General features: G+C 31.0%; 1 protein-coding gene across 1 annotated transcript; it reads right to left on the reverse strand.

Annotated features, from left to right (window-relative positions):
- Positions 1–1,102: 1,102 nt before the first annotated feature.
- On the reverse strand, positions 1,103–11,792 carry LOC109546420 (venom carboxylesterase-6). The gene is made up of 11 exons (XM_019917378.2): positions 11,612–11,792; positions 9,874–10,028; positions 9,435–9,546; positions 9,161–9,346; positions 8,550–8,735; positions 7,570–7,760; positions 5,888–6,056; positions 5,235–5,419; positions 1,811–1,961; positions 1,611–1,734; positions 1,103–1,553 (listed from the first exon to the last, which is right to left on the reverse strand). The coding sequence occupies exons 1-11, from the start codon at positions 11,658–11,660 to the stop codon at positions 1,358–1,360; spliced, it is 1,704 nt and encodes a 567-aa protein (XP_019772937.2). The 5' UTR covers positions 11,661–11,792; the 3' UTR covers positions 1,103–1,357.
- Between the last annotated feature and the right edge of the window lie 103 nt (positions 11,793–11,895).

Genomic DNA, 11,895 nt, shown 5'->3' on the forward strand with positions numbered 1-11,895 from the left:
AAAGAACGGATGTATTTCTGACCTTTTGCATCACATATATAAATTCGAGGGCGTCGGCGTAATATTTATATCCGAAACAAACAGGTTTTTTAGTGGGTTGTTTTTATTAAAAATAAGTGCGTTGGACTAAAGTGTTTGAAACATTTCGCATCCTGAATATTCACCTGAGAAGGAGCAGGACATGGATATTCCGGACGTTCTAGATGGGAAAACCAGACCTTTTCTACTCGGGTAAGTGAAAGTTTTTAGTTGAGAAGTTGTAAACATTTCGATATACATTTGTTTTCACCATTGCAAGTTTTGCAGTTTTTGTCGGGGAAATTTAAAATATAGGTGTTATGTATTTTATATAAACATTTCGTAACACTTTAAAATACTTTTGGAAGTTCAATTTTTGGTTATTTTTTTAGCATTTTATTCTGTTTAAAACCACAAAACTTGACTTGCTCAAATAGTCTATCAGTTGTTTATTTGTTAATGTATGCTAAAAGTTGTGGTGGTTCCTGATAAAATTTTGAAGGAGTTAATCCTCCCGATATTCCAAAAAATTAATTTTTTTGTAGAACGTTGACCATCAATTGCAGAGGAGCCAGACAATTTTGGTTAATAAGTTAGGTCAGATCAAAAGAAGGCGTTCTTTTGATCCAAAGAATATCGCAGTACTCTTTTGATCATGTGCGTACGGGACACCCTGTATATTCAAAAAAAAAAGAAAATGTGTGCTTAGAAAACAAAACTGGGAAAATTAATTCAAAAGATAGTAAACTGTTTAAGCCGGCTTTGTATCTGCTGCTTTCATTTTGTGAAAAGTAACGATTTTTTTTATTTTCTTTATGATGATTTAAAATTGTTTTAAGAAGTTAACTAATTCTATTATTTCTAGTTGCCTTGGTATGGAGTAGCCCATCTTATAGTGATTTATTAAGAAGTTTTGTCAGAAATTTGTTTCAACTCTTATTGTGATTTTAGACAACGGAAGAGTGAGAGAACTAACCAAGTGTTATATTTTACACAAATTAAAAAAATCATCATTTTATTGGTAACTGTTGCGCCTCTTGTAATCACTTCAATAGATTCATTGTTTGGCAAAAAAAACAATTTCTGTTTGTAGACATATTTATTATCGAACCAAAAACAGAGCAATAAAATGTTTCCATTGCTTCAGGTCCAAAACTATTAAGCCTGTTTAAAAGGTAAAATGCTTTTTTTCAAAATCTAAAAATATCGTTTCTAAAACATGTAATAAGATACAACGTATTCGATTAAAAAAATTAACGATTAATGTTTGAAATACTTTTCAAAATATATGGTTTGTCTATACGACTTTGCGCAAAACTAATTAATGGAAAATGTATTATTAAAATTCTTCATGATTCGAAAACTCATTTATATTATGATTTTCTGCCAGAGGAAGGCGGTCCCAAAACTCCCGATTGCCAATTTCATTTACGTGTTCCATTTCATAGTCTTCTGGCCCAGCAATGTTTAATTGGCTGAGCAGTTCGCTGTGTCGTTTGATCAAAGGTTGCCATTTGGTTGTTATGTTAGGTTTTCTAAAATAATAATTTTGCCTCTATTTTTGGAATTTTACAATTTGATTCCAAACTTACCCTTCTTTCATAAATGATGTGATCATGTCAATTAAAGTTTTGCTCATTTCTCTGTCTTTCTCAGTGGAGTTTGTATCAAATTTAGTACTGAAGACGTAGATGGTATCGTCGCCGTGAGAAACTCCTAGAAAAAAAAATTTCATAAATATTTTTTATGCAGATGGATTGATTGCACTTTTATCCTGTATCTTCTTACTTACCTAAGTTTACCACGGATTTGGCTCTTGCAGTAGATTTGCTGACTCTACCTCGATAGGTGAATGTGTAACAGTAAATATCTGATGTTACAACAGCGTTTTGTAACCTGGCGGACGTTTCTATATCAGCTTTAAACAAACGATCGCTCACAATCTGCAATAGAAATTTTGAGTATGAGATCAAAGAGAAAAAAGCACATTTCCATATTTTAAGCTCATATTATTGCTCAACCAATGGTAACTAAAATCTGATGAGGAGAAGATGAGGTAAATAATACACAGTACTTTTCTGTTAAGAAGAAGACATTTTATTTTGTTTTTTTTTTGCAATAAGTAATTCAAATCAACTTCAAGCAAAAATATTTCAGTTACATTCACTTTAAATTGACTGCTTTCCCAACACACAGATTATTGTAAACGGTCTGTAGACATTTCTTACTCCTCTTTGCGTCGATTTTTGCATTAATTACTTCTACTCCCCTCTGTTGTCTCATAAAATGCACTGATCGATTTATTTTGCCTTCCAATTGCTCCATTTCAGTAGTAATTATTAGGCTTATTTTATTTCATCAGACGTCTTCCTTACGCAAACTTCCAGTAGGTACTTAAAATTTGAAAACTACTGGTTTTCTGAATGTTTAACTTCTGAATATTCAGCCAATTGCATTTTGTAAATATACTTTAACAACAATTCATTTTTTACTTAATACATAACAACATAATTTTACAACAATTTCATTAAAAAACATAAAAATGTTTATTTGTCATGTTAATTGAAACAAAACCAATTATTAAACTATTTGCATGTTTTATGCATCCTGTTTATCATTTTCTGTAAAATTCAAACTGTCCCAAAATTCCATTTGTCCAATATATTTTTCTTTCGCTAACTTTTGGTTACTGGAATTATTAATGTGTAATAAGTTGAAAGAATCTGTCGCCTTTTTCGACATCGGTTTCCATACCACAGTAATGTTCGGTGACCTGAAAATAAACGGAACGCATGAATCAACGTTTCTAGTTACAAAATCAAGTTTAAAATCAGAAAAATTAGTATCAAATTTTATGATAATTTTTTAAGCAAATGTGCCTTTTCAGTAACACCAAATTCACCCGAACAGTCATCAAATCATTCCTTAATGATACTTTTTGTGGAAATATGTGTTTGAAAAACATTTCTTTATAAGTTAACTTTATGCTCACCCTGTTTTCATGAACGAAGCCGTCAAGTCCATTAGTAAAGCGGATACTTTCCTATCTTCTTGCGTAAAAAGTTCACGTTTCACCATTTTTCCCATGATAAGAAAGAGCATAATGTTGTCTCCATGACATACACCTACAATCGTAAGATCCTGAATAATACACATTTTGTTTTCTGGTCTAAGAAATGTTTATTAATAATTGTAATTATTTACTGCTTTCTTTGAACCAGCAAACTTTTTAATAATCACAATACTTTGCAGTCAACCATCAACAGTTGCTTATAATTAATGTCGTGGTGTAAAAAAGCTGTACTTTTTTAAAATTGTATTCCAGTACATTTATAGATATTTGGATTCTTAAGTCAATTTTACTCTGAATCTTTACATCGTACACACTGTGGGCAATTTAGCCAGATATCATCAAATATTAGCGGATGTACCCTTAAAGTTAGACGACGTTTTCTCCTCCAGCTTCACATAGTGACTTGAGTTTAAAGATTTTTTTTGTAAACATTATTAACATGAATTTGTCAAATAGGAACTTGCTTTTAATTTTTGTCGTTCGTCAAATTTCATTTTCTTTTATTTTATACACATTTTATTCGTTTTTTTGCAATATATTGCTTGATGATCTAATGATCTTTAGAAGCTAGTAAAGAAATTGCCAAGACCAATAATTGTCAGTATAATTCCTGTAATTCTACACTTAAATACAATTTATAAACTTACTCGACTCATTGATGCTTTCGGTTTTTTTTTACTTGCAATATCTTGATTTTATCGTAATCTTTATACATTTTCTTTTAATATCACTTCGTAAGAAAAGTCTACTTGTCAAGAGATTGAGAAAATTTGTATATCTGATGAAAACCATTGCAAATGCAAACACGATTAAATTTGGAGAAAACTAAACTAGCAGTTTTAATGCAAGATATACTTATTGCGCGTAAAATTTAACTAAAATTGTTGTAAGTATTGAAATATACACATTAATCCAGTCTGTTGGCTGTACCATTTTCGGTCACATTTTATTACGATTTCATTTTTGTTGCATTACTTGTGTTTTCCAGTTTTTATGCTTTTTCAAACCGCATTTAGAAAAACCATATGTTTTAACTTAAACATGTAATTTTTGGAATAGAAATCGGACTGGACTATTTAGCTCAAATTCGCCAACACTACACCGTTGTAACAAGCATGATTTTGATACGTTTATGTTTCTTTCTCAAATTTGCGTACGTTTAAACTTTTACCGTCTCATAGAAAAGTATTTAGATTAAATATGAACCATATTTTATATTTACCAACGTTGTCTGTTGATTTTGATCCATATTCCGAAATACTTTTGCTGGCGCGATAGTTGTAGCTGTAGACAAATACATTAGACTTTGATGCTCTGTTGTGTATATGTATATATAATCTATCACTTAGTATCTGAAATGAATCTGAAATATCTCTTTTATGCACAAAAAATCAACTATTTCATATACTTACTGCTAGCAAAAGTTGCATGCATTTAAACGTTGAAAAATTGAAATAAGTAACTCATGGTAAAAGTACGTCGATGGCTTGAATTAGTTTGGTTTGAAATAAAGTCAGTGTTTTGAGAAACTGTTCATATGTTCAAACGTTTTCGAAGTACTGACTACTAAAAAGTGAAATAACACTATTTTTCCAAAAAATGGTATTTCTAATACAAGTTCTAACATAAAGCTCTAAAGCGTCTATGTGGACTTATGGCCACATAGAATGATTGCGTCTATCTCTATGGAATAACTATTTTTTTCAATTCTTAGTCAACCTCCATCGATTTTATGCACATAAGAACTTCTTTGTATGCTTCTTTTCTCACACCTTTATCATAAACACTAGCGGATTATTTAAAAAACACACGCGCCACTTTAATTTGTATATTTAATAATGCACACTTTTGCTTTACAAAGATTGATTTAAAAAATACTTGTCTGGCACCGCTTTTTGGAATATATCTGTATGAAACTACATACATATAATACGTGTTTAACCAGATATGTTTTTTGTACCAACTTGAATCATTAAAGAATTTTACGGTTTACGTAAATATTTGTAATTATTTTATATCATACGTCTTGCTTTTTCTTCAAATTTATTGAAAAAATATTTCAGTGCTCCAGTTTTTTCCAGTCTAATCCCAATAATAGTTCCATGGGAATTTTCAATCGAGTGTATGTACAACTGTAATTTACCTCGACTAACGTGGAATAGGTTTGCCGATTGACCTGTTTACTCCCCAAGTAATGTTCTCTTATTCGTTGAGATATTTCATCTTTTAAGTCCGATGGAGCACTTTCATTGTAGTGCAATATAAAAGGCATTATTTCGTTCCATTTTGTGTCAATGTCGATTAAATGCTGTTTATCAGCCCAAAAATCTGCAATTAACAAAGTTCATATACCTGCTATTTTAAAAATATGTTTTCTAATTTTAACTAAAAATAAAATTTTAAAAATGATATGGAATTGCTCTGTTAAAATTGTTGCATTCCACTTTTCAGACTTGTTTAGAAAATGTTCTGTATTTCAAATTAAAGCTCTATAAGACGGTCATAAAATGTTTTAGGCTATAAAAAAACTCTAATATTATCTTTTAGAATTGAAATCTTTGAAAGAAGGCTTTCAAACTATTTAACAATACACTTAAAAATGTTGGTGTTATAAATACGTTTTATTGATTATATTATTATTACTCTTGCACCTTTGAGGATGAATAATTTAGGATTTGCATCTTTATTAATTAATATTTGCACAAACATATTTGTCAATTTTTTGCACCATGAAATGAGCTGAAGCTTCTTGAAATCACTTCACCAAATCTTACATTACATTATCTTGAATATTACCTGCAGCAGGATATAAACCTTCATCATGGGTGTAAGATACTATCCATGGAAGGTCCAAAATTTTTCCTTTTTTAAGCAGCATGTACGGATGCTCTGGTAACACTGGGTTGGAAGCCCATTTTCCATCCACCACCACCCCGAATGGGGAAAATGGATTGTATAGAAATGGCTAGAAGAAATATACTCTTGAGTCTAAATTTACTCATATTTTTTTCGTTTTTAAATCGCTAAGGCATGTACATACTTATATTCAATTGCGGTTACAATTAATGTTTATGAGTGTGCTCATTGGTTACTTCTATATCTTAGGCGAAAAAAATGTCGGTTTTTAATATAAATTTTCCGTTAAGTAAATGCAGACATGTTGGTCTTTCTAAGACATGGTTGATGTATTTTCAACGATAAGTTTTCTTTATCATATAATCATCATAAATTGCTCAACGAAATAGACGTTACACAGACAAATTTCTATTAATTTTGGAACTGGATAAATTACGACTGCTGCGAGCGAATTGATTTTTGTTTGACGCGTTATTTAATGCAATTATTTTTCAATTAGCGCGTGTTTTTCGAAACACAATTAGTGCTTGAGATAAAGTTTCTACAGGGTTTCGAAACATTGCACAATCAGTAAAAGCTACACAGACAAATAAGCGTTACACAGACAAAAATTATGCTCAGTTAGACAAAGAACTGCTTTTTTTGTATTTCAACACCACAGGCATTAATATAGACAACATATCTGAAGTTTTTCAATTTTTCGCATATCTCGTTTATTTACAAAGGGGTCTGAAGAAATCAACTTTTTGGTCTTCAGTGTTTTGTTTTTATTTTGAACTACATATTTGATTATCAAAATGTAGGGCTCATGTTGAAGGTAAAATATCGCAGTCGACTTGAGAAAAAAATAATATACAGGGTTGCATAAATAAACCTATATAATATTTGAAAGTAAAATTCACTTTGTTGAAAATCTTCCAAAATCACAGATTTCGGGGGCAGTTGTGCCTTGGGTAACTTTTTTAGCAACCCTGTATATCGAATTTTCGTCTTAAATTTCCTATGAAGTTTTATCTTCAATATACGCTCAAGATCGTGAAAATCGGACCAAGAGCAGAACATTTAACGCTGCAAGATCAAATAGTTGATTGTTTGAGACCACTCTGTAAATAAATAAAAGAGATCGCCTAAAAACTAAAAAACTGCTTCGAACTACATTTGGTTCATTATTAAACTAAGTAAGTTGAGATACATAAAACCTTTTTTTGTTTAACTAAGAGCATGCCAAGCTTTCCGAAATTTTGCATTTTTTTATTTAGCACCCTGTAGAAAATTTAGTGCTTAATTTTTACCAAAATATTGACTAACAAAAAGCAAATGGGGCTCAAAAACGTTCCAAACTGAAACGAAATCGCTCTAAGCAATCAGAATTTATCCAGTTCCAAAGTTCGGGCAAATTTGTCTGTGTAACGTTCATTTCGTTGAACAGTTTATATGATTTTCTCTGTTCTTTAATAACGAAAATGCTGATTGAAGATTAATATTCACATTTTCGATTTTTTCGAATCTATCTGAAGTACTATAGTTTTCCCAACATTCAAAACCCCATTTTTTTTGCATCAAAATGCGCAAGTTTGACCGAATTTGTAACACTGTGTATATTCTATTTTATGAATGCTTACCTGAAATACTCTTGTGGCCCGAACAATTTCTCTCGCAGGTTTACTTTTCAAACACGTTTTAATTTCTTTCGAATTTGATGTTGGACATCCGAGTAAACTGGCTACTTTTGCAGTCTTTTCTTTAACGTTTTCCGCTAATACCCACGGATTTAGGGCACATCCACTTTGTGATATTCCATGGATGAAAAGACCTAAGATTTACGAGTTGTTTTAAAACCTTAGCTTAGCTGTACAAGATAATGTCTATGAAATTTTTTTTACAACTTTTCGTTTTCTTGAAACCATCATCAACTTCTGTTTTTCATATGTATTAGGTAGCTTTAAATATCCTGAAATGTTTTTTTCTGTTTTAGTATGTTAATCTAATGTAAATTTCAATTTTTGTTTAACTTTTTCTTCATTGAAAGGTTTTATTCTGGTTTAGTAAGTTTTGTACTCCTTAAGTAGAAAGCTAGACGTCTGAAAGTTGACCTTTTAAGCTGTCTTCTTTAAGGGTATTTGTTGTTCTGCATGTAAAATAGACATAATTTATACGAAAAAAAATGTGGGTGCAAAATTCGGTACAAATGGTACTGTTATAAAAGAAAAACTTGTTTTTTGATTATACTTAATTATTTTTTTCGTAATGAGGTGCAGACGCAGAAACCAGCAAAATATTGCTTTAAATTGTTGAACTTTATTCACCGGTAGAAGTCGTTTATTTTTAAAAACATGCTTTATAAACTGGTCTCTTTCGATATTATTTGCTTTTTCTAAAAGGAACATTTCAAGTTATTGAATTGTTTGTCACTTTATGACCTTATGCTCTTAGTAAATTTGATTTAAATGGAAAAAAGTGAAGCATTGCATATTTACCTCATGCTCATTTTCTCAATCTAGATTGATCACTTCAAGCGAAAATTGGAAGAAAAAACGGTTCTAATATAACAGATGATAACTATAACTATTAACAGTAAATAGTCTAATACGATCTAGCGAACCTCTGGAAGCTGGCAGCATGTAATGCAAATGGACGCTGGCACCCCCAGCAGATAGGCCATGAATAGTAATTGTATCAGGATTTCCTCCAAAATATTTTATGTTTTCCTTTATCCACTTTAACGCTTTAGTTTGATCTTTTAAGCCCACATTTCCGGGCAAAATGTCGTCTTCTGTAGTTGCGAAACCTACAAATGCACATACATTTTATTTTGAATACGTATGAATTTGACTATGATGCTCAGCTCAATTAACGATTGAACTTGCCGTTGAATTTTGTTTGTTATACAGTGGATTTACATTTATTCGTCTTAAAACTGATATAAACCATTACTTTTATAATACGACAATAAATGTTTCTTTTTCATCAAACGGCAAAGAAAATTTTTTATTTGTTCTGTTGCAAGTTGCAGAAATCTGTTCCAAAATCTTCTACTTTAACTGTTCCATCGACATTAGATGCAAGTATTGAGCTTAGTCTACTTTAAGCTAAAAAATTAGTTTGTTATTTTTGATACTTGACATAAGAAATATTTTTCAACATTATGATGGCAATAATTTTCTATATCTGCATTAGTTGGTTTGGATGATGAATGTTTGCTATTATAATTACCTAAAGGTCCCAATCTGTAGTTGAAGGTTACAAATACGATATTCCTGTCCATAATAATGTATGGGCCGTAACTTCCTCCCCCGCCAAACATAAATGCTCCGCCATGAATATGAACGAGTACATCTAAGTTTGCACTTAAGTTCGTAGTATGAGTGTAGATGTTAACATACAAACAGTCTTCGTTCCCTATAATACGTTCATGGATTCTAAGTGCCAGAATTATTTTTTTATTGTCTTGTCATTATATTTTTTTAATGCAAACAATAAAAGTTACCATGTACAACGTATGTTTCGTCGATTTCTTGCTGAAAATGGTCGTACTGCATACATTTTATCATGGAATTTGCTTTCAAAGTCTCGTTCCATGGTTCCACATCTTGAGGATCCTAAAATGGCCATTGGACATACATGTATAAGCTCTACCAACCGTCACAATATTGAAAGAGTAAACGGTAGCTAATAATTTGTTTTTAAGCAATCTTCCTCTGGTTTATGAATATATTTCGTAGCATTTAGTTTCCTCAAGCCAGTTAATTTTGTTTGCTAAAACTCCTGGAATTTTTCTAAACATTTAGTCAAAGTAAAGTTCGATCAAGTCTATAAATCGCAAAAGTTCTCAGTTTTTCCTAGCATGACGACTATTTATGTGAATATTTCTTTATGGCTTATGAATCAAATATAGAGCAATATTTTTAAGTTCAAATAAACGTTACTTCAAATCTTAATTTTCCAATTGGCGGTTTAGCAAACGGAACGCCTTCAAATTTATAGAAAGGATTTGAGTTGATGGTGTTTACAACATATCCTTCAACTAATCCAAGTGGTGTGGCTACAGTAATCTTGGAGGTATCAGTTTCAGCATGAATTCCTGAAAAAATTAGTAACAAATTTAAATCACTTTCATTTTGAGCTCTCTTCAAAATATAGTCACTAAATCAAACTGTTTCAGCAAATGCTGAGTTTAGCTAGAAATGGTAGAAATAAAATTAAAATTCGAAATTGATCGTGCTAAATTAAAAATTGCATATTCACCTAACTGTAATTTTAATACGTTACAGTTAAAGAATATTTATTTGATTGTGTTGCAGTGCGAACAGTCACTTTCTACAGAAATGTCCACGATAAACAAACTGAAAATCGAAAGGGCGAACAATTAAATGATTAAATAATCATGTTGATTCTAGAGTTCGGTGTCTTTTTTTCTCGAAAAGGTCTATAAATTTTCAGTTTGCGTCCGACAGTGGACGAAATCGCGTTCTTAGATGGAAAATATATGTAGAATCATTGTGGCCATTATGGCAAGTGGGGTAGTTTGTGAAAGTCTAGTGAGTAACTTCTTGAGGGTCAATGGGTAGAAAATGGAGGATAGGGCGCCAATTTACAAAAAGCTGGTGAGAATCATCTCTAATCTATAATTCTTTTAGCTCAAACTGAGTTTAAATTTCCGACAAGCAATTGAAGTTTGATGGATCATTTATATGTATCTCTCTTTGCTCTGTTTTGTCTTTTTAATTGCTAGTCTTTTTTTTTCGATTGTTAAAATGTACATGATGTTTGCATATTCGACGGACAACGTTTCAAAGCAGAGCGCTTTCCCAATTTGCCAAAGTATTAAGTGTGAATGTAACCAACTTCAATGTTAAAATTTACATTATATTTTCGTTTTCCTTATGAGTTAATTGTTCCCAACCTAAATATGTCCAATTTTTGAACTTATTAATTCTTTTTTTTAATTTTAAGAATTAATTTTGAGCTTTTAAAGAGATTTTTTAGGTTTCTAGCATCTGTATAGAACATTGTTCTATAATAGGCTTAAATTGATAATTTAAGTTGGAATGAAGTAAAGTGCATAAGGAAAACGAAATTAAAATGTAGATTTAAACTTGAAAATAATTCAAATCTTCTCCTTTGTAAATCGGTTCTAGCAAAAGAACTTTGAAGCAATTTGAAAAAATATTCCCGGGAAATAGCTCTTTGCGCCACAATGAAGCAACATATGTACGAAAAACAGTTTGAAATACATTAATAATACACTAAAACAAATACGCTGATTTATTTGGTCAATTTGTTGAACAGGCCCCGTTTATTTTTGTTAAAAAATTGTTGCATTCAACCAAGTGCAACCATTATCATTATTTAACTTGAATCGAAGATATGTTTATATTTTCGTAGTACAAGATAACCTTATACGATATCACCGTGCATGAATTACATCACTGCATTTATTGCAACATAAAAAAACTTTTTGCTGAGAAGCTATTCAAATAAAGATAGTACTTAAAAAATTATCTATCAGTACATACATTCACGCGTGGGCGAAGAAGAGTATCAGTTACGTTAAGAACTTATAGTGTTTTCTTGAGAAGAGAAAATATAGGAAGTGCATCTTTTAGAAAAAAAACACTGCAATTCAATAATGCAACTTAACTACTTTGATCACAATGCACTTACCAGTTTGGATTACGAGGAGCGCAATAAATGTTATGAACCATTGGCCCATTTTTGAGATTTTGCACTGTTCAACTCTGGCTTGCTTCCAAGAACATGGACGATATATTAAAGTCTTGTTTACTTTTCAGGTTGCATTTGAAACTGGTATCTCTATAGAGATAACAGAATTAATATATGTTGACATATTTTATTTCTTCTTGATTAACATTGTTCTCATTAAAAAGTATTACAGAGTGTTTGTTTAAAGTTTATTTTGGTGATGTGACGAACGAAACAAAACAAAT

This window comes from Dendroctonus ponderosae, unplaced genomic scaffold (assembly GCF_020466585.1).
Source record: "Dendroctonus ponderosae isolate FM_Combo_2020 unplaced genomic scaffold, Dpon_F_20191213v2 Dpon_F_20191213_7, whole genome shotgun sequence".
NCBI lineage: Eukaryota > Metazoa > Arthropoda > Insecta > Coleoptera > Curculionidae > Dendroctonus > Dendroctonus ponderosae.